This window comes from Takifugu flavidus, chromosome 17, assembly GCF_003711565.1.
Source record: "Takifugu flavidus isolate HTHZ2018 chromosome 17, ASM371156v2, whole genome shotgun sequence".
NCBI classification, from domain to species: domain Eukaryota; kingdom Metazoa; phylum Chordata; class Actinopteri; order Tetraodontiformes; family Tetraodontidae; genus Takifugu; species Takifugu flavidus.
In genome coordinates this window covers 10,259,287-10,283,593 of record NC_079536.1, presented here as the reverse complement: position 1 = coordinate 10,283,593, position 24,307 = coordinate 10,259,287, and the positions used below count along the sequence as shown (strand labels likewise).

The window sequence follows — 24,307 nt, the reverse complement described above, 5'->3', positions numbered from 1 at the left end:
GCACGTGGAAGCCTTGGTGACGCCTTCGAATCCTGGAGTCCTGCTGTGGACTGGAGTCTTTCTCCAGCTCACAGGCTTTGTCCCTCATCCCAGCTCATATTGCAGACTGTTTTCTGACAGCTTAAACGCCATTTAGGTTCAGACCGTGACAGCTCCTACACCCACACATCCACGCCGCCGCTGTCTGTTCCTCTTCTGTCATCTCACGAATCACCTAACGCATTTAGAATGTGAGAGATGGCAACACACCGAGGTGAAAATGAATGCCTCTCACAAGAGGAGACGATTTGAAATGCCTTACGGGGAAGAATGATGGGGGTGGGGGATATAGATCTTTTTTTTTTCTTTTCCTTTTCAATTTTAGCAATTTCCAAGATTTCACTCTGGAAAAGTTTGGAGATTGGCGGCACAGACTTTGGGAAGATGACAGCACTTCAAATCTCGGGGTAATCAGAGAATTTCAAATGGAATTTAGAGAATGTTGCAAGTGTATCTCACCGTTGCATCAAAACATCAAGAAGGGATTGTGACACGTATAATCCTTTGTAATGCTCCATTTTCTTGTTTTCATTAGCATAAAGCAGATGGGCTGGCGCTCACTTTTTTCCCCTGCATTTCTGACACGTTTGCTCGCGATTTCCTTCAAAGGAGGTTTCAAGGAGTTTGTGCCGCGCTGCAATTTGAGCTGATTTGCATGCAGGCCTTTGGTGGGCCTGATGAACGTGTAGTGCACGGCTGCTTAATGGACAGCCTGATTGGAAGTGCATTAACATCAGAGCCAAGGGAAGGCAGGGCTGCCTAATACAGGAAGAGAGAGGATGAAGGGAGTGACTGTGAGATAAATACTGTGAGTGCAAGAATCACTGAAAAAACGTGTGATTGAAAGAAATTGACTGCCCAAAGCAAAGAAACGGTTCCGCGGAGCCTCAGCTCCCCTGTCTGTGCAGATTCCTTGGACTGTCTGGTACCCAGTGCAGCACCATGTGCTAATGAATAGCTTAAAACCTTGTGAATGGGTAGCAGTGTGCATGCAAGCAGGAATTCTGGATTTATTTCAGCTCTTGGCAGAACGACATCATTGTTGTTTTAAGGACGCATGGCTTTGTGTGTCACTGTGGTCACGTCTGTGTCCAGTTGTGTAAGGGAGGGCAGAGCAGTGCATTAAGGCCCAAACCATTATATGTGCTTATTCAAGTCATCCTGAAAGGCTGACATGTGGTCATTACTTTCTGATCCTATCAGGCGTGTTTAGATGTTAGCTTTGCTCGGGGCACTGTTAGCATGTCAGCAGACAATGGTGCGTTGGCTCATACTGCAAGGCTCCTTTGACGTGCTTAACGAGGGTCTCTTTTTTTCTCCTCAGTGATTTACTGACCTCCTCCTTCTACTCAGCTCCCCCCTCCAACTCCATGACACGTCTCAATCTAGCGATAGCCGTCTGTTAAGGGCAGCCCGAACGAGGAGATAGAGAACCGGAGTCGTTGTAAAAGTGTATCTTTTGCCAAGAACAGATTCATTTGCAGCTAAGGTAGATAAACATAAGTAACTCATAGAGATGCTGAAGATTTTGTAAAACCTTTAAGATGAAGTTTACAGTTTACAGTAGATTGTCAGAATTACCCTGGTGACAGCTCATGAATCAGCGCTAAAAACAGGTTGAGTCCACTGGTCCACACAGCTCTGACAACACTGACATGTACCGGTAGTCATCAAGTCACAAAAGTAAATATCTGTATTCACTTTAACCTTGTCCAGACTTCTGGGTGTCCTTTAGCAGCTGATGCAGCAGTTGTGTTTGTTCTTATCCACAAAGACCTTTTCACTTTATATGCTGATTTGTGGAATTGTTTACTTGCCAATGTGTGTGTGTGTGTGTGTGTGTGTGTGTGTGTGTGTGTGTGTGTGTGTGTGTGTTAGCATTTCCCTATTGAAATAATCGTTTGCATGAAGGAAATACATGATTGTGCATGGAGATTAGGCAGGCTTGGTCAGAACAGGGTAGTGGGGGGTGGGGGACGGGGGGAAAGAGGAAGGGGTGTGGCCTGGAATGGGGAAAGAGGGAGCGTGTTCACTGGAGTGAAATGGGGCACTAAGGGAGAGCGAGAGAGGCAGATTAAAAAAAGGAAGAATAAGGGCGTGAGAAGGAGGTTTTCAGTGGCGGTCACGGCAAAGAGCTGCCGTCTGCCTGAAGGGAAGGATTCTTTTCTGACTGATACCAGAGTGCTTATAGATTTGCATGTGAGCACTCTGTGGACTCTCGCAACATCCGTATTCCTTCTCCCCGGTGCATCCTCACCCACATGCACGCTTGCCCTCACCCCAACCTCAGCCTCCCCGCCAATCTGATAAGTGACACGCCCTCACACGCAGCCATCATCTGACACAAGAGCTCAGTGTGACAGCTGTGCACCCGCCCCCACCCCCACCCCCTGCTTTCCCTTGCTCTTCACCCTCCATCACCTCAGGGACCTAGTCTGGATCCTCCTCCCCTCACATGCGAGCCTCACTTCAGAAGCAGGGGGAGCTGGACGACAGGGATGCTTTGTACAATTCAGACACTGCAGACGCAGACTGGTATCATGTGTGAGAGGACAGCGGGCACATTTTCTAAGTGTTTGTTTGCACATGGGTCCCTTGATTAAGGGCAGCGTGCAACAATAGCATGACAACCTAATGCAAAGTGTGGTTGTTCCTCCGGCTCTTCCTACTGACAAGATGGTTTCTTCTCATGCGTGGAAAACTCACAAAGGTTTTGCCCATTGATTATTAATACACTGAGATGTCTGTGCACAACCAACCCCATAGAGGAAATGAGCCAGATATGTTTGTAATCTATACAATTATATAGATTATAGATGAATTCCCCTTTAAGGCCCTTAAAGAGACAGAATCAAATAAAAAAAGCTCCATGTTCATTAACCCCATGAACTGATGTTTATGAAGCTCAATGTCTTTGCTTTGTGAAAACATTATTTACTCTATCCTTCTGATAGTATTTTGTCTTGTTTTAAAGATAAGCATACTTTATTTGCTTGCACCCTTGAACTTTTAAATGCCGCCTAAATTATTATGTGTATAATGAGTTTAATGGGATTTTCTGTTTCTTGTTTTTTTAATTATTTGTTATTTCTCAGAAATACTTTCTCCTGGCAGTGCTTTATGTGACCAAAATGGGATAAATCGGCTCACAGTCTTATTCTGTGTAACGCGTCCCTGACACACGCACACCAATGTTCACATCTTCTGGTAATGTCGTGCCACCGCTGATTTGGAGACAGCAATTATGTGCCTCCACATGTGGGCTCCGACATCTGCTGGATGTAATCTGAGAGAAAATGATAATTGTTCTTTTGTTCTTCCTCGCTCGTCATCACGTCTGTGCTGAGGATTTAAAGGAAAGCCCGGGGCATCGGGCTGGAAGAAAAGGGTAGGATATTAGAAGACGCACTTACGAAAAGAATAAAATACAAACGTCTTCAATGATCAACTCCGCTGGACAGTCAGATGAACTAAAATGTAGGTATTATGTGAAGTCCAATGTGTCGCGACCTTTCTGGATGTTCATGTGTATAAATACATAAATACTACTCACCAAAGTGGTGTCCAGCAACACGTCATTCAAATGGGTAGGGTTGCCTTTAATAACCAGACTGAGATTCTCATAATTCGTGGATAAAAGGGTTTAATTTGTCCAACTGTGGCTGAGATGTAAAGAAGTAGGAACTTTAGGAGGAAGTAGGAAGTTTTTAAATCGTTAATCGAGATAAAAGTACAATATTATTTCTGAAATGTGATGAATTGGAAATCTGAAGTCGCACAAATTGAAAGGCCCTCAGTACTTCATGCTACAGCTGGTTTTTCAATACATATTTCATGAGGGGACTCAAAAGAAATCTCATGCTGCTGAGGGAGGGTCAGAGAGGACTTTCAGACGATCGCTCCTGCGGTTTCTTTAGAAAATCCAGGACGTTACGGTCATTTTTAGGCCGTAAAAATGGCCAGAGTCTCCCCTGACGACAGTCCCCTTAGAGTCTCATCCCATTACTCTCTTGACAGTCATGTACCATTGGTGACCAGTGGGCTCCAGACAGTTTCCCCTCTGCTGAGATGATTAGCACCACTGTCCCAGATGGCGGCGACTGGAGATGGAAACATTTGAGCAGCAAAATTCTTTCAGGCAGGTTTAAAACCAGCAGCGCGTGTGTGTGTGTGTGTGTGTGTGTGTGTGTGGTGTGTGTGTGTGTGTTGGGGGGGGGGGGGGGGGGTGCAAGATGGGGAGGAAGTTGCTTTAGGGCCCGAGAAACCACAATAATGTGTTGGGTGGCCATTTTAAACTCCAGCTGGGTCTGAATTGCACACTTCCTCTGCGCTTGGTCACTCAATGCAAATGTGATTGGGCAGCGCCGGGCCTCCGTCAGACAGACCTGAAGTAATTAGGTTTAGAATGATCACGCTATGTTTGAGATGGACCATGAAGTGTGTGTGTGAGTGTGAGTGTGTGAGGCGGTGTTACAGGATGGACTTAATTGATTCTGAAATCTTGTCAGGGCTGAAACAAGATCCACTAGCGACGCTCACGCTGCGTCTCAGGCAGAGGGCTGCAAACATGACTGAATTCATAAAGTGTGTTATTAAAGAGTTCAAATTAAGTGTAGCAGAGCTTCAGTGCACGCTCCCCCAGGTCTGCGGCTGCAAATGATGTGGCGCGCACCGGCCTACGCCGCCGCTGGACTTCCCGTTTCGCATCACCTTGATGCTTCAAAAGCGACGCTTAGCTGTTTTTTACTTTTTCGCACACTTTGACGTCATTATATTTTCCCCCAACTTTTGCGTCGTGGGCTTTCATGTTCTGTTCTGACTCCGCTGAACAGGCAGATTAGTGAAATTGCACGACAACATTACAAAACGAGCACAGATAAGGATCTGAGAACGGTGCCGGCCAGCTTTGACTCTGCCGCCTATAGATTCTGTTCTGTAAAATGGCTTGAAGTTGGATTAGAGATGCTGAGCATGTGTGATATTACAGACAGGTGAGAAACACACACTGGAAAACCTATTTATTTCTGCCCATGTGCGATGCAAATGAAGTGTGCTGCCTTCTACAGTAGGACTCATTGCTAGTCCGCTCAGTCATCCACCAGGCTTAGCATGTAATGAAATTGAGGCCTTTGGCTGAAATGACCTTTCTCATCCACTGAGTTCCCACCTGCTGATGAGCGCCCACCTCACTGTGCGGATGAGGAGATGGGTGGAAGACAAAGAAGCTGGGGAAATTGCTTTTGAATTACAAAGGTAATATGAATCGATGTTGAATTACACTTCTGATTTTCATCAAAGGCAACCAATTAAAGGCAGAAAGTGTGTTCCTCGTGTCCCATCAGCGTCTCGACATGCGTTTGGCATGTAAAGTGAAATTGTCTGTTTCTCACCACCTTGAAGTCCCTCCTACGCTGGTTTTCTTTCTTCTCCCCTCCTATCTTTGCTTTGTGTCAGTGAAACATAGATTATTTTCAAGGCTGGTTCTGGATTTTATTCCTGTTGTCATGAAGGAATCTTAATTGGACTGTCGCTACCTTGTGAGTGCATGTTTGTGTCCCGATAGTGATGAATAGACGACTGAGGGAGCGGAAGAGTGTGATCATAATTCCAGCTGTAGATCCATATCCTCCAGGATATGTTATTTCTGTTTTAATAACTGTATGTCTAGAGTCCAGAGTATATAGGAAAATCTATAAATCAATTTGTCATTCTCTTAATTAATCATGGGTGTATTTTGTTCTGATGGAACAAGCCATGCTGCGGTTACCTTCCATCGCCTTTAAAAGCAGAAAGAATCAACCATAGACTGGAGCAAAAATCAGATTTTCAAATTTCACCAAAACTTGCGACTCTTTAGCTTTAATTTGCTTCTGCAGTCACAGATGCAATTAACAATAATTTGAAATCACAACTAGTCAAGCAGGTCTCTCTTAAACTAACAGAAATACTCAGGTCATAACAGCTAAAGATAATCCAGTGTGATCTGAAAGCTGTTTAGACTATTTATGTTTATGTATTTATTCCACAAACACAAAAAAAGATTAAAAACCATCTCCCCTCTTTTTCATTACAGGATAAAATATCCTCTTTAGATCTAAGAGGTTTTACGTTTTTTAACCATCATAAAATAATTAAAAACACATTTGCTGTAAATAAGGAATCAATATCTTGAATGGGATAGGAGTGTCCTCTATTATTAATTCAACCCTTTCCAATGCTCTTTCTCACCCTCCCTTTTTTCACAATTACTGTCAATTCATCCACTTTTCTTTCCATATATCCCCCGGTAGCCCTCACCCCCGTTCCTCATTGTGGCATTGACAGAAAGACCTCTCCCATCTCCTCTCGATTCCTGGGAGGGATGTGTAACACAGATCAGTGAGTCTGCTGTCTCCTTTCCTCCAGTGGGCTTGAATACAAGACTTTGGCTGGTACGTTTCTGTGACTGATGCTCATCTGCCCTCACTCCTCCTGCCTGCCTCCCACTTTGCAGCTTAGGATTCAATATGTAAAATAGACAGTAAATTCTAATAAGTCAAGATAATTGAAGTGAAATCCCAGTGAAAGCACCACACCGTTATATAAAATCCTTGTCGGTAACACAACCCCACGCACCCTGTCATGCACCCCCTACCAGGCTTCCATTTCCCTTCAACAGTTGTAAATAGGTGCGTTTCCACTGCAGGAGTAATGACTGGAAGCCACTTGGCCCTCTGTAAACTGTATCTGTGTACACATCAATGTGTTAATTAATATTAAGTAAGAAGCACATGTTGTCATTTGATACTTAAAATACAAAAAAATACAGACGATTGCCACCTTTCTGGTTTGTGTATCCGTGTCATGTTGGTGGATGAACAAGAGGAGAAGCAGTGTCTGCTAGGCTAATGTTCCTCTTCTGCTTGGCTCCGCATCACACCGGTGCCAAGTAAACATCAAGCCCCACCCAGGAGGTTTTTCTGGGCTAGTTACCTACCTTTGACCAGGGACTCGGTTAGGCCCCATAAAATCTCCTGTGAATGGTTCTTGTGGTTCTTCAGTCGAAAGGCACCTATGTTTTCAAGTCAATCTAACTTTGATTTTCATGCAAATGCTCCTAAATTTGAGTTCCTCTTGAGAAATCTTATTTTTCTAGTTCCAGGCACAGCTTGTCAGAGATATCCTGAGATGCCAAAAAGGCTAAATATCAAATAAACATGATAAAATCATTCTGTCATCAAACATCTTATTTCCACCTCAAATACACCTGGAACGTGACTGAGGCCCAAAAACCATCACTCCACTCCACTCCACTGAAATGTTATACAATTCTCCACTTGCTACAACGCCCTTCTGACTGGCCCCGGTGTATTTCTCCCCCTCGCTGGGAACCCACACAGGCATTCGCTCCAACACCCACTGTGACCTACATTGGGATTATGCAGCAGTTTGAATGAAAATGAATCTGCGTTTGGGACCACGCTGAGCTATTTTTCCCCCTTTCTTTGTTTATTTCTTTTTTACTTTTTTTTATCTGCAGTCTTTTTCATAAGCCGTTGGTGAATGAATAAGAAAAATGCTCCTGGAGCGACTGATTAAAGGAGCTGGGCCGAATGCGCGCCATGTTTGCTGGCTTTGTGTTTGAGGCAGGCGTTGCAGAGGAGAGGAGAGCGAGTGGCAGTGATCAAATTGGCCCATTAGGAAGGCAGTGTGTCACGGGGTATGTAGGTCACAGCCTGAGCCACCTACTTTAGCCCCCCACCCCTCCTGGAACCATTTCTGCAATCTGCATGAATGGTTCATTTAAGCATTAGAGAAATGTCAGTGTGCGTATGAGCGCGTGTTGATGGTTTAATTGCATTTGGAAACATGTGTCGTGTTTTTATCCACGCACCCAAAGGACGAATATTCCACACACAGTTCTTAGATCTGAGATCAATATAAATGTGTGCTTCTGCACCTTCATTTTGGACACAGTTCTTCCAGAAAGAGCAACACAATCCAACTGTTCTGGGCAGAACTTTGCCATCCCTTGTTTCCTAATCAAATTATAGTGGCACGACACAACCGGAGCAGGATCAATAAATTCATTTCTGTCAGACCTGTGAAATTGTTTTCGCAACAGAAATTAACAATGCAACATCAACACAACAAGTACAGGCAGGAGGACATGAGCTCCCACAGTGAGAGCTTCACTGTAAATTGTCCTTCAGAGACCTTCTAACTGCATTCATACATTTAACAAATGGATGTATGAATGCATTCAGACTGTTTATTTGTGTTTTAATGAGAGGCTTTAATCTGGGGTGTCAAAGATTCCAAATGTTACTCCAAGTGTGGGCAAAAACAGCCCTCCCCTCTACACACACGGGCATACACACACACACGTCAGTGATTTATGTGAGACATTAAAGGCAATCATGTTGGGCCTGGCCTCGTCTTTTGTATTAAGTAGGCTGCTTGAAATATAGAACAGGCAAAGTGTCCCTTGATACCCCCCCCCCCACACACACACACACACACACACATACACTCACACACACACACAATATGCATGTGTGTGAATTTGCAGTTGCTTAAATATCAGCAAGGCTTGTCTTTAACATTCCAAACACACACAAAAATGTAATAGCTGTCCAAAAATTATTCAGTTTGAGCTTTGCTTTGATGCTGAGATTTATTAATTTTAAAAGCCGAGAACCTGCTCGGCTATTCACTTTGATGCACTCTGTCTAGCTTGTCTCTGCTCTCTTTGCCCACAGTAAAAAGCACAAATCTATAGATGGAATGTAGATCAAGAGATAGTTAAACAACAATATCTGCAGGATGAGGCAGTACAAACTAATAATGCCACAGCTCCATTGTTGAAGGTTTCACTTCTCTGTGGGTGAGATGAGGCTAAAAAATAGAGCAACGGTGGAACACACACACACATTTCCATAGGGCAATATGGGGGGGGGGAGTTTCCTGTGTTTGCGCACAGGCCACAAAGTCTGCAAGTGGAAGGTGTTAAAACAGATGGTGAAAGACTGGGGATGCTGAAAATAACAAGCTGCTCTGTATGACATTGCGAGGCAGCACCTAAATGTAAGACTGAGCACGATTTTCAGTCAAGGCGCCCAGAATGATTTCCATAAAACTGTTTCATCCAGAAAATCTGTTTCATCCAATTCCATACAGTAGCATCTTTATGCTAAACAGGTGCAAACTGTGATATTGGCTCAGAAAATACTGTCATTTCACTGCGGAATACAATCCATATATGTTATTTTCCTCTGCATTTCCGTTGAATAAGACCGTATATGGTGAAACTTCCCAGACGAGACGGTGTCGTTGTTGCCAGGCTGATCTAAGTGGTGTAATCATGGTTCTGCCCCCTCCTGCAGACTGATGTGATTGAATTGAAGAGATGCCATGTTTGACAGTGTTATTGTATTTTTGATAAAGGACTGGGATAAAAGTGTTAATGGTGAGGTCTTATTTGTTCGTTTTTTGGACTCTCACTCATTTTCGCTTATCTTAAGTTAAACACTTGCATCCAGCATCCAGTCCGGCACCCCTCAAACACACCGGATTGACATTGATTGGTTATGTCCACCAGTAATTCTCCAATGAGGTGAAAGAAATGTCACATCCTGTTTGTTTTACAAGGGTAATGTGAATGTAGAGTTGCATTGTGGGTATTATTTCTTTGTGTGATGTACCTTCCTGTTCCCATTGAGGAATCTAATCCTGTCTTTGTCATTAAAGTCACTAAAATACCTGAGGATGCATCAGGTTGTAGATGGTGGATTAAAAGAGGCCTCGGTGAGCAGGGGAAGAACTGACTGACATTACAAGTTGCGGATAATGAGTTCCGTGGGGAAGGAGATAATCGCCTGGTGGTGGCTACGGGAATGATGGGAAAACATTCTCCATGCAGACGCTCTCGGGGGTTGGTGTCCCTGGAAACCAGCAATGGTGATGTCACGTCGAGGGTTTACAGTAATAATGGAAGCTGGAACAATTGTGGAAGGAATAAGAAATAGTTCGGGTTTTTTTAGTGTTTTAATCTGTGCGGCCATCTTGATTATGTCATTTTCAGCCAGAGACATTTAGAAAGACCAGTTGTGGGTAAGTTGTGGGTCATAAGGCTCCTTACCCTGTCAACGTAGCTCGGCTGTCAAACCCAACATCTCATTATGTCAGTGCTGTAAAATTACCGATTCCACCTGAATGCATCTCCCCTTCAGGGCGTGTCACCAGGGCGATCTGGAGGCTTCAGGCTGTCTGTGTGGATGCTGGTCTATATTTACAGCTGCACTGTCTGGGTGTCGCTCCAAGTAAACCTAAATGTGGACTGAATACTTCCCCCTATTGATATTCCGTTCCAATGTGTGTCTTTCCAAACAACATTCCGCTCTGTATTTTTAGTTTACCATCAATAAGATTTTAATAGTAATGTTGATTTTCCTTTGAGGAAGCTTTTTTTAAAAATTCTCCTTTATTGATTATGTCCATGAAATACAGCGAGTCAAGGCTCCCTTGTTGATTTTCCCCCTGACTGTGACAATAAAATGTTTCAGGGGATTTGAGGGGGGCTCACATCAGACGTCTGCGAGGGACATCGCCCTGGGAGATCTGGATTAACTTTCAGGTTGGCCAAGCAGAAACCGTAATGATTCTGTCTGTTTGCCCTTGAAATTATCTTCTCATCACTTATTCAGATTGATAGATGCACTTGCTTCATTCTTTCTGGCTCACCTACTCCATTCGCAGGTTTAAATAATGTTGAGAGTTTTAGCGTCTCATATGAGGAGGAGGTCGTGCGAGGTTAAGCCAGGTAGTCCATCACCTTCTTGCGTTCACTTTTGAAAACCACAGATGGTTGCAGGAGCAGCAGGCACTTTTATTTTTGGTCTTCTCTCCTTAATCCTTCAACTTCCTGTGAGCGGACCACAAACTCCCGCAGAAGATGTCAAAACAGATTAGCTTCCGTCAAATCTACTTCCCAGATGAAATGATTGTAACAATCAAAGTGGCTTTAAGGCTTTGCATAATTTACTTTTTTCTCTCTCTTTGTAAAAGTCAGCCTTTGACTTTTTCCTCCTCTGTTGTGTATCAGCCTTGAAGTATTATTAGCCTGTGAATCGATGAGGATGATATATGAGGCACCCACTGCTAGTGGAATAAACCCTTCTGTTTTCTCTGATATATGAGGATGTGTGTTATTGGATAGATTAGTATTTACTGGCCTCTAAGAATAGCAAACACGTTAAGCAACTCGGTAACCTAATGTAGAACAGCATTTGAAAAGACATACTTCCTTTTTCAGTTAGAAATACACATTAATACAGTACTGATGCCACCTTTGTTGTACATGAACTAAACCAAATCCTGACTTTATCAGGCGATCCATTCCTCCATGCATCATTCCATCCCTCGTCCTTGGTCATTTTTTTTGCAGTGTGCTGTTCATCACAGATGCTTAGAAATTAATCATTAAATGTTGTGCCTTGTTCACCCCAGTGGACTGAAGCAGAAAATATTTAGAAGCAATTGGCTTATTATTGTTTAGCGTCCTCCATGTGAATGTACCGTAGCTGAAAAAGCGACTGCCAGGACAGTACCAATGATGTCTCCATCAAAATCTGATTTTTCAGATTTCCCAGCTCTACTTATTGCTGGATGATGGCTGAAATATTGTAATATTGATACTTAATGCAGTGTTAAGTTCTTCTGCTTTTTTGGTAAGAAAAATGAGCTTTGCAATGTTGCTGAAGTGGGATTTTAAAGGAAATTTTTACTTCTGTATGTGCAGGTTTGATTTTGTGTTTTTAATTTAATATCCTTATGTTGTTTAAATAGGATCCAAACCATGTTTTTAAAGAATGTGCCATTATTATCTAGCAAACAGTTGCAACAGCTGCCAATCATTGTCAGTATTAAACTTCAGTACACTGTCAGAGTCACATCTTACTTTTGCTTTTTTTTAGTTTAGTGTTCTAAACCTATTTTGTTTTAATAAAACAAAGAATTTCTGCTCACACGTGTGCATGAAAAGTAACACTATCTGATAAAAGTGGTCAATAAAAATCCAGTTATTTCCATGATTATATGTATTGAATATCTAGTCCTCAGTGTCCACGCCATCACCTTCATACACTTGCTGCTATTGCCTTGTTTTACAACCATCATGTTTATTCATTTTACTACTGCACAAACATCAAAATTAAAACAAATGCTTTCATTTCAATTAATGCATCGCTAAAATTGCCCTTCAGCTACTTCCTCTTTCTTTAACAGTCTACATCATGTTTGTCCACTCTCAGTGGCCATCATTTACTATTTGCCCTGCTTCGAGCTCTTTTGACCAGCGGAATTTATAACCTTGGCTTATTCTTACACTGTTGTAAAGCTCTAAAAGACACTGCCAAAAAACATGTGTGACTGTCCAGAAAGTTAGAAATGTCACATAGATTTACCAAGGTTAAGCTAGCTTGTAGCAATCTTTCTCACTACCAAATCATGAATTGTCATTGCTGCCATAGTAAATAATTTCTTTAGCGTATTTCTTTAGCAGAGCCCACTCTTTTTTAGTGTTGTCCTGATCCGATCTGGTCTGACTGTGAAGGTAACCAATACTGTTAGTAAACAATGTTGGTATGGCGGCTAGCAGAGGCTAATATGCTTGCCTGAAATACTGTATCTCAAATCTACCCTTAACAAATGGTAACTGCTTTGAAAGACCATCACCACATTAACGGGACAGTTTGTTTTTGTTTAGCACTAGATTTGGTCCTGTTAGTGGTAGTACACCACTGGGGGCAGTACTTATGTGGCCTTGTTGCCACTGCAGCTTCTTGATTTTGTAGGCTGTAGACAGCTCTATACTGACTCAGCTGCAATGTCTTTAGTGTGGAATTATTTTTAATACAAAAAACAAGCCCGATGCTTTCGTTTAGTATGGCTAGTGACCAGAAATGATCCGTTAGACTGTTAAAATCTGGCAACTACTTCCTAATGACTCTAATTAGCTTTATAAGCTTAGTCCTTAAATGAAACTGTATCAAGGAACAGCTTGGATGTGGCCTTTTTTTCCAAGTAATTCATCTGTGAAACATAGCTGCTGTGGTATTAATAACTTTAACGTAGGCCTATTTCAAGTGTGCACTGCACTTGAAAACTGTATCGGCTCGAATGGGTATCGCCAAGAAGGTGTTTAAGAAGGTTCACAACCTGGAACAGGCCATCCTATTGTTTTTCTTTTCTTTTAGGTTCAGTTACTTTTCAATAAATTGCTACACATTTGCACGAAAACCGCTTTAGTTGATCCAAAATGTCATGTTTTGACAGTTTCTGCTTGACGTCTCACTTTTTCTTTTTTCTTTTTATTAGGTTTGGGAAGCACAGAAAGGATGAACGACCAGAAGACAAGATGGAGAAGAAGGGCTCCAGCAAATCCAAAACCGAGGATGTCCAGGCTGTAGAGGAGAAAACCCAACACATGCGACTAGAGAATGAGAGGTGAGGGGCACAATTTTCTTGACAAGAAAATTTGCTGAGCACCCAATTAGCCAAATGGTCAAACAAGGTTGGGGTAGTCTTTGAAAGCACTTCCATGTCGATCTGTGGAATGTCCTTTTTTTTATAAGTATACATCACAAAGATCACTTATAGATTGTTCTTGCCGGTGCCATTCAGAGGTGATGACCTCCTAATCGTGCTCTAAGAACCCTGTGGATTTGACAGGATTGAACAGTGCTCATTATAATAGTGCAATCGATGTAGCTCTGACTTTGTCTCCCCCTGAAGCTCGTCCAGGTTGGTAATCGCTCAAGAATACCCTGCCCCTTAGTAGTTTGCCTCTTCGGCTCTATTTCCTCTGCTATAGAAACACTTTATTATATTTTGCGTCAAAAAGCCCCATTTAATTATCATCTACAGAGAGCATGTCATTGGCGGCTCGCTGCTTCTCTTGTTCTCCACTGCCTACACGCACTCGGTAATCATACTGTTGCTGGTAAAGACAAACAATTGAATAGAAACAATAGTGCTTGATGTGGCTCCACTTGTGGCAAAGGAACGACAAAAAAGAGCGTATGGCTGTTGAAAAGCCACTGTGCCACAAGCACAAAACAACGGTGTGCACAAAACACACTTTGTCCGCACTCGGTGAAACATCTGGAGGCTGCGCTAAAGTTCTTTTTTTGGTATCCAATGCTGACGTGCCCTGAGGGCTGTGACCACCTCTGGGTTTGGGCCCAGCACATTTTCCTCTGTTTGCCTGGAGATCATTGGACCTGGCTCCATTGGAGTGTATCTGTCCCGTTTGAGGAACTCCCAAATGTTTGTCACGCTAAGCAGCACAATCAGCTGAGACACTCACTTTGCGTGAAATACATTGGGTACCCCCCGCTTTCCCCCCTTGGCAAATTACATTCACGGTACTTAAATCTTGCTCTTACTTTCATTTCTTTCACAACTCTTCCCCAGTTTCCTTGTCTGCCGCTTTGTCTTGCAGCACATTTTCATTCCCTGTCTTGTTTGCATCCGTTCTGCATGTGTGAGCTCGGGTCTGAGCTCCCTGTTCAGGAGGGCAAGCTAATTCTCTTCTTTTGTACCTATTCCTAAATCCCATCACTCAGCTGAACTGGGATTGTCCCTTGGTTAATGGAATAGGAATCCTGAGGGAAATTGTGGTGAATAATAATAAACCAACCTGCCGTGAAGACAAGTCGATATTCAAAGTGTTAAGGTTAAGCAGGGCGACAGTTCAGACATGTATTACTTTATTTTTCCTTTTTTTCCTCGACTACCACATTACTATCCCGCTGTGCTACATTTGATTGTCATCATTCTCTACTTCAGACACACACTGATTGATTACACTGCTGCCACGGAGACGGGACCATTTATAAAATTATGGATTGCTCCATAACAGGTTTCGCCAGCCAGCGATGTGTGTCAGCGATGGGCCGCAGCCAAACTCGGCCCAGCTGACATTACCAATCATTAATTCCGGCAGAAGGTTTTGACAGGGGCTTTTAGCGAGTCAAAATAGGAGTCATCCAAGAGGTGAGACAGATTAATTCATAAACCCTGCCCTCTTTTTTTTACACTGCAATGAGGCAGATACAGTTATATATTTAAAGCTCTGACCTTGACATGAGTCACAAAATTTACGAGTTGGCCCACAGTCCTTGCAGACACAACTTATTCATTTCTGTAAAGACGTTCTGCTCCATTGATGCTGCCAGCCTGTTGTGGACGGAGTATTCTGGAGGAGAGAGTTCATTATGAGAGCCCACACTGCTTCCCAAGTCTTTTATTTTCCTGTTTGATTGACTGTTTCACGTCTCAGCAGTTCTGCTGGGGAGCCAGTGGTCCGGCTGATCTGCATATTTCTTCATCTCGGCATTGCCATCCTCTTTTTTTTTTTGTGGACAGCACATGAGACATGCCTATCTGATTGGCTTGTGTTGAGAGGACAGTGGATACGGCGCACCCACTGATTGGATCTTTGTTGGGGTGGAAAGCAGACGTTTCTCAGGATAAGGTTCTCATTAATTCAATCTATGGGAAAGAGGAGTAAAGAGAATACAGAACGGGTGGTGCTGCTGCTGGAGCTTCTCTCAGTCAAATCTCTGGACGTACTCGTCCTGAATCTATATTTTCCAATCCAACGTGGAGTGCACACACAGACAAGCTGACAAGGTTCTCTTTTGATTTTACGCCTGGACTCACCTCCATTCTCTCTGCCCTTGTCTGTAGCAGCTGATTATGATGTCCATTCGCTCTTATCTTCTTGGTTCTGGTTGGCTTCTAATCAGTGGTGAGCACCCGTTTCCTGCAGTCCTTGTTACTGCTGCCCAGACTACACAAGAGTACATTGTTGGGTTTCCTCTCTGGTAACTTGTTCCTGTCCCTAAAAGCTTGTCTGTTATTCGAGCTATTTTCATTCTAAATTGATTCAATTTTTAAAATTGATATTGACCAATCAGCAATAAACTGTGGCCTAAACAGAAGCAGCCAAAAAAGTGACTGTACAGATTGCTTATTTGGCTACGCACCACACAAAAGGCAGATCCTTATCAGGTTCCTCGGAACAGTTATTGTGGCAATGTGGCCACTCCAGAACATTTCATTATTTCAGGCTCCTGCTAATTTGCATAGCCAGTTAAAAGAAAACTCTAAGGGACTGATTGCAAAAAATGATTACATTTGTAATTATTTTAATACCTACAACAAGCTAATGCGATTGTTACACTGGAAATGAGCACCATGAAAGTTGAGCGGTTAGTCCGGTGATTGCATTATACCGGCACTGGGCAAGTGTCAGCACAAAGGAAGGGCTCAAAGATTCTGCTCAGGCAGCTGCATACGGTCAGTTACCACGTTGATTAGAATCAGATACAGATTGTATTTCAGACAAATAACATGGTTTGATGGTGAAAAAAGAAACGCTGATTGGGTGGCATCTGCTTGAAAGTCAATACGTTCAATTTGCTCCACTGTGATAACAACAAATTTACAGGAAAAATGCTTTCAAGCTTCTAAGTGTGTCAGAATGAGAAACTCAAGAGTACAGATGCCCATTCCTCCCTGTCGGTTCCCCCTGGGAAGGATTTCACAACACTGCCAAACATATGGAGAAGGTGTGTGTTTGTGCTAAAGTCTCTGGATTCCGCCTCACATTCCCGGTAATGAATTTCCTCATTCTCATATGCCTGAAATAAGGCAGCTCCACCTCAGATTATGTTTGACCCGATGTGGATTCCGTCAAATGACAGAAAGAATTCCGCTGAATGTTCAAAAGCAAATGTGATTGAGGGAAGAAATGATCTCGCTTCTTGCCTAATTTGATCTAAATGTGTCCTGAAAACCTCAGTATTACACTGTCTGGACTGTTGGCCAGCAGCAAATACCTTCCCACTCCACAGTATTTAAGGGGCAAGTAATTAAAAGTTAGATTTTCACTAAGATAGATATTAGGTCAATTGTGCTTTTATGAATTTAGAGAGGAAAGTTTGGGTCCCCAAAGAGATAACAAGCAATTAAATGTGTAATACTGGAATTATCACTTTATCATCACTGTAGTTATGAACGCAAAAAGATTAGTGTTAAAGCAAGACTGTGATAAAGTGTTATTTATGAACTCCTTTTTTAAAAATGATTACCAAAAAAACTCTGTCAATGGGCTTGTACTATTAAAAGCTTCACTTGCCTCCCTCCTGTCACATATAGTGTCTGGAAAGAAGAAAATAGAGGTGTGCGGCTTGTAATTGGGGCCCTACAGTAATAATGTGTTTAGTGTGGCCAGCGCTCTCCTCGGTGTTAACAGGCTAGGCCATTAATTGGCTAATGGAGTGTATGTGGTGGAGCGTGGGGGAGTCTCCCAGGACAAACCAGGGGGAAGGAGTTAGAAATGAAGCAGTGGGTTTCAGGTACGGATGAGCAAGTGTGGAGCCTTGATTACTGAGCAGGCTCTTAAACTGTTAGCCACTGAACACATTTATACACTTCAGCAGTGAGCGCGTCCAGGGCTGCCTGTAAGGGGAGCAATTTAAGCAGTGGACGGCCATTAATGAAAGGTGTGTTCATGTTTCTCAGTCACTTTCTCAGTTGGAATCGAGTCTATTTTTTTTGAGGTGAACACTTTGTGGGTTGACCAAATAGTGTGGATAAAAGAGAATGGTTTGCTATGGGAAAAAAGAGGCTCGACTTTCCAACTAAACGTATGAAGTCAGGGAATTGAACAGAAGCTCATAATGCGAATGGCAGAACTTCCATTTTTGTTTGTAGTCGGCATCCTTTTATTAAAGTGCACCTATTAGTTTTATCAGAATCAGACGCCAAGGAACAAACGTCTATAGCCAAGGCCATTATCTGCATGTCCATTTTTATGAATCTGATTAGTGTATAAAATGCCAGAGGGTCGTACCATCCCAATGGACTTCTGTGAACCTGTGGTAACGTCATTGTTTGCTCCTTCCTGGCAGAGATCTGACATCACTTGAGTCCGACTGCACAAGAGCGCTTCTGTTTTCCTGTTCAGCAGACTTATTTTTTGTTTTCTGACAGAATAGGTTCATACTCAGTGCGGCATGCTGATGCTGTAAGTTGATCACTTCTGTATTGTACCTGGTGTTTGACTATGCAAACCAGCTTAGAGGGTTTAAAAATGATTACACATCATGCAACATTGCATCAGGCTTCCATCAAAATCTCATTCTGCGGATAATAGTGAGAAAATGGGATTTTAGCTAAAAATAAACAAGGCGCTCTATGGGTAAAATGGAAGAATTGGGTTAATCTGGCACTGAAAAATGGTGATTGTTTGAAATGTGATTACTATTATTAAAATACACAGACACTGGAGACAGTGTTAGCCTGTGTCTCGGTGGGGAAGTCTGTCTCCATTCCGAACCTGTCAGTCATCCGTGGGGAGCAGCAGTGGCGGGTCAAAGGTTGGCTATGACCTTAGGTAATAAGGAAGTTTAGCAACGGTGGGAGGCCGTGAGCTTGCGTGCATGTGTATGTCACTATATGGCACGAATACAACATCTGGAACCAGTGAGTAGTTTTGCTGCAGGAGTCACCACAGCAGGGGGGTCAACTCACCGCGTGGCCTTACCGCTCCTGTCCGTGCCCCCACCCTCATGGCATTCTAGGAGCTATTCTTGTGTGTTCCACAGAGGTGGGAATTCAGTGCAAAGGCCACTGTTATGTTGAGGTGGATTCAATATTTTAATATGATTATTTTATGGTGAGTCTATAAATAAGTAATTTATAATCACATTATTCTAAAATAGGCTAGATAGAGACTTAAATACTGGCCAGTTTCCTGCTTCTCTGCATGCCTCAATGATTTAACAAGTAAATTTGGTGACATAAAGAGTCCATTTTTACATTTAGCAGTCGCTGCAATAATTGCATATATAATATTACATGTTTTCATGATTTGAATTAATGATTAAATAATTACAGGCAAAAATATACTCCCGACTTGCAAGAGTGTCTTAACCTGCGAAGAAAAGCCATAGCAATAAAATAAAATTTTAAAAATCTGGCCAAACTTAAACTCAGGTTGATCTTTTGAGGGGTTGTGTCACAAAACAGAGGTCATAAATATCCTCCAATTTCTTTTCGTGACAGAATCCAGGCCAAGATGCGGGAACTTCGGGAGAAGCAGGCGAAAGAGAGGGAGTATGCTGAGATCCAGGACGTCGTCTGCCGCACCTTCAGCTCCGACGAGGACCACACCTACGCTGGCATCGGATCCCTGGACTCATCGGTGGACAGCAGCAGCATTGATCCTGACAGCCACCCCTACCATCTCCCCCAGAGTCCGCAGAGCCCCCATATGCCACTGATCCCTCCGGTCAGCGCTCCCCCTGTGGAAGCCATCTACGCTCAGGTCAACAAACTGCGCAACGTACACCCTGTTGTTCCTGACAGGTAGGAGTCCATGTGCATGTTGCTGAGCTGCTGATCAATGTTCTTACCTGTCTTGTTCACACTGATGACACTAACTTCAGTAACACTGTTCCTTATGCTTCAACAATCTCCTTCATCTGCAACTCATCTATAATACATGAGCAGCGGTGCCATTGTTTTTGCTCAGTTTTACTTGTCAGGGGTGACATGTGCTCCACAGGAAAAACAGTGAATTCCATGCAGTGATTTGTCACCGCCCTGTGTCACAAGTCCCCTGCCCAAGCAAGCAAAATCAGCAGTCAGGGTGAAATAACAGGAATGATTCTCTGCATCTTGGGGTTTAATACTAGGCAAGCATTGTTTATTTATTTATTTGTATTATCCTTGGAGCACAGATCACCTATTCAGATACACCTCTGCAGGGAGTTCTGCTTGTTACTGGGGGGGGGGGTTAACAGTTGTTAATAAATATCTCCCATAATTTCCTTACATTCAAAACTTTCTTAGCTTTTGATTTTATTTCCAAATGCTTTACACTCGACATTTGTAGTTACCGGTATGTTGCTTCTACATTATAACTGTGTTGAAGCTCAGAGTCTTCTGAGTCCTTCAGATGATATCAGGTGAAGACAGGCCAGAAGATATTCTATCCTCATATTTTCCATGAAGCCTGTTATGAGTGCATCAAAAAAATACCTACCTCCTGTGATTGACAGTTGTCATTTGTCATGAATATGACCTTTCACAACCAGCCGGAAGAGAAGCGGTCACAACCGAGATCATGCATGAGTATTTTTTTACAATGTCTAACACCCCTCCTCCCTGTCCCTGACAGCCAGATATGACAGGTTCATCTGGCCCTCATGATAGCTTAATCCATATGCCAATACATGGGGGACCGAGTTAAAGCCAACTATCTATAAGTCCAAACTGACATGTGGTTGCTCGGAATAGACTGGCTCTGTTATGGCAACTATCTCCTCATCTACCAGCTCCATAGCAGCTGTTTAAAAACTCATAGCTAAGAAAGACAATGTTTGAAGGGTGTGTTCATATTGACATCACGAACCTCCCGATTAGCGATACACAAGATATTGTTGATTCAGAGGAGGGACGTCAGGTATAACTGGGACGAATAATAACAGCATGTTGCTGTGTGTGAGATCATATTTCATATATATGAAGGCTTCTAATACTAAAAGCAACCCGTCTATGCTTTCCTGTGAAGTTTTTTTTTTTTTTTTTTGTCCTGTGTGTTCAGGCGTATTGGTTGTTATTCATAGGGATGGGATTAGCTGTCATGAGTGATTTGATTATAAAATATGTGCTGCATGTTCAACACTGCAGTTTTGTTTTTGCACCTCTAGCTGCTTTGCATATCTGGTGCATGCCAGCCGAGCTCAGTGTCTGTAATATTTGCCTTGCTGCCTTTGAGATATAATACGCGCCGGTTGTCATTTAGCTCAGAGGCTGTCTATTTACGATTTTGTAAAAGAGGCTTGTAACATATTGAGATTCCAGACTCCTGTCACAACAAACATAAACAGTCATTTGCATTTCTGAAATTAAACTTGAATGAACTTTCATCTTCAAAAATGAAGCCAAAGTGCAGCAGAATTTTCTGTAATTTTCAATATTATTCAAGAACAGTGTAATGAACTTTTCTGCTCTTCTTGGAAAATCCATATGAGACTTAACTTTTTTCTGATCCACTCCAGCCGCTCATTACTACTTTTTTTGTACTGGACATGTCTGTGTTGCTTTTTTGGCAGTCTCAGTAAAAAAAAAGTGTCCTTTCATCATTGTGGTCATTAAAGCTGTTTGTTCAACCATCTTGATCCCCAAGGTAATGTTTTTTAGCATTAGCGCCCCCACTGGCAGAATATAAAATGCTAAATTGTTTTCTGAGAAGCAGTCACGGCACAGCATATAATTTCAAAAGACATTACCGTGACTTTAGTCATCTCCTGATTTTCATTCCTGGAAGAATGACAGTGGCTCCAACCAATTAAAAAATAAATTATAAATACACATGGAAGTGAATTGAGTTAAAATTATCCTTTTTTTTCCCTGTCGTTACTCCAAAAAACATATGAAAAGAAGAGACATGGGGATCATGTGTTTGTGTGTGTGTGGGTGGGTGGGTTGAAGGATGACGACACTAGAGCTAATTACTGTTTGCGTAGCTGGACAACCAGCTGCTTTTTTCCCACAAATCTTCATTTCCGTCCATGTGTGCTGGCGTAGCGTGGCACTTTTGTCAAATGGAGGTTGTGTAATTTTGATCCGGGCAGCTAAGCAGGTGGGGGGTCCACATACTGCAGTTACATGTTCTGGCCTCCTTATGTTTAATGTGCTTGTACTAATGGGCATTTTTTATGGCTTAATGAAGGCATCCACCCATGTCTAACGAAGGAAGACCCCTGTAGTTAATCAGTGCAGACTGCAGCTGGATAAACAGTCTGTGTATAACGCTGTTTGTCTCTTGGAACCTTGGTGAGGTCACTCAGACTTTAACTCTGAAGTAACTCATGGTTGAACCTAGAAGCCCTGAAAGCTATGAAGACCCCTATGTTGCTATGCTAGTTTTAGGTCCTATCCATTGTCTCAAACTGGGTTTCATTCCCATATCGTAGCGCACCAAGAGCTCATTTTACAATTTATGAAATTAGCTTGGAGTTAGCAGCACTGCTGGTGTTTTGACAATCCTGTCAGTCATTAAAAATGTAGGTTTTTCATGTTTGCCTATAAAAAGCCGGTATAAATACCATTTTCCCCAAAAGCTGTGGCATGAATTTCTCTATCAAACTTTCCACATGTGTCTCTTTGACAGCCTTTTCATTTCCAGTTGTTTTGTTGCACTTTATTAAAGAAAAAAAAACAAAAAACGGAGACCGAGCAAAATGAAGTGACCTCATTTCGCAACAGACAGCTGACAAGTCAACCCCTCCATCTGCCGAGGGGCCGCGGGGTTTGGGTGAGTGGCACTGCATAGCGCATTTCAGACCGACAACCTGACAGGTGCCAGGCTCGGTGGGATTTGTGAGGAGCAAACGTGAGACAAAGCATCACCTTTGAAACAGATTTTTGATTGACTGCTGCTCCCATTACAGAGTTGAGGTTCTAAAGCTCTTTACAGTATATAGAAAGAAGCATTGGATGTTGGGAGAAAGGGATATGAAGTTAATGAAGCTCTGTAGAGCAAAACCCTTCAGCTCATGCGCAGCAGGTAATTAAGAACGAGGGGTGACCTTAAGTTCCATACCCAAGTTAATGTTGCCCATATATTTATTTGCATGCAATAAAGCTCTTTATTTCCACTCAGCTGACCTTGACTTGTGTCATACTGTCAATCATGTTTTGTTTTTTTGCAACTGGTTTTGGGGGGTATTAAGGAAAAAATTACCGTATTTTCACGACTATAAGGCGCACCTAAAACACTGAGATTTTCTCAAAAATCGACAGTGTGCCTTCTAATTTGGTGCACCTTGTGTGTGGACTGAGTTCCAAAATCTGCTGTGTGCCTTTGGAGGGTGAACTACGGTAAACGCTCTGCCCATCGATTAGCAGCACACCTACGCGTAAGGATCCCCTAAAATGGCGCCGGTCAAGCGACACGCATATGAGGCTTACTTTAAACTGCGGCATCGAAAATGCGGCTGAAAATGGCAATCGAGCAGGTGCAAGACATTTTAATGTAAATTAGTCCATGGTCAGAAGGTAGAGAAAACAAGAAAGTGAACGAAAGTGAGGAAGGTGAAGCTGAGTTTCCGTGGGAACAAAGCAAGGTGGCCCGAGCTGGAAGACCGAGTGGATCAGTTGGTTGTGGAACAGCGAACAACTGGAAGGGGTGTCTCTACTGTCACCATTCGACAAAAGGCCAAAGCATATTGCTGAAAAAATGGACATTGAGCACTTCCAAGGAGGTCCGTCTTGGTGTTTTCGCTTTATGAGGAGGCGGCATCTCTTCATACGTGCAAGGACAACTGTTGCGCAGTGGCTGCCCGCTGATTACCAGGAGAGGGTGGCCATCTTCCACACCTACTGCCGCGACAAGATAACCGCGCCCAGCCACATCTACGAGGCAGCGGCGGGCAAGTTATGCCACCTTATGCGGGTGGATTGTAGACGCATGGGCTATGATACCGTCTTCATGTCTTGTAAGAGCTTTCACAAAAGCCGGCATCAACGCTGAAGCGTAACTGGTCGGTGAGTCTGATTCAGATGATGAAGAAGAGGAATTTTGGATGTTGGACATTGAAATAGTGCAGCTGTTTAATTCAGATACAGAAGATGAAAACTTTGATGGTTTTGTGGCGGAAGAATGAATATTTTGTTCAATAAATGTGTCGAAAATCACTGTTTTATTTCCGTTGTCATTTTTTACGGTATGTTTTAACATGCGCCTAATAATATGGTGCGCCTTATGTATGTTTTAAATACAGATATAGCACCCATAACTGAGACTGCGCCTTTTATTACAGTGCGCCTTATGGTCGTGAAAATATGGTATGTGTTCTGTTGCTCTAATGGACCAATGGGTGTCTTTGGTAAAGGACTCAAGAGGACATTGTTCCCAACCCAGTCACATGTTCAACAACTCAATCTGTAGTAATCACTTTTTTATTGTCTGCTGTCTCTTATTTGGTGTAATTAACTCGGTAATCAACGAACGGGCTCCGAGTTTTTTTATGGACAATATTTTCATTGAGATGCAATCAATGCAAGATAAACAACTCTTTCTGTCTGCAACATCTGTAGCTTTGATTAAATTCCACCTATCAATAATTCATTGGTAAACAAATAAATCATTTACAACGTGCCTGTGTCAGCCTTTAATAACTGCTCATAAGTCTCTAAAAATGTCCTC

At 42.7% G+C, this 24,307-nt stretch overlaps 1 protein-coding gene across 10 annotated transcripts in view; it reads left to right on the top strand.

Moving 5' to 3' along the window:
* The window catches only part of LOC130513723 (partitioning defective 3 homolog), a 239,643-nt gene that overhangs the window by 164,008 nt on the left and 51,328 nt on the right, over positions 1-24,307 (top strand). For all 10 annotated transcript variants that reach the window (XM_057012690.1, XM_057012694.1, XM_057012689.1 and 7 more), the window contains 2 exons: positions 13,396-13,524; positions 19,156-19,458. In XM_057012690.1, the coding sequence (XP_056868670.1) occupies positions 13,396-13,524; positions 19,156-19,458 (432 nt within the window). The remainder of the gene's footprint in view (positions 1-13,395; positions 13,525-19,155; positions 19,459-24,307) is intronic.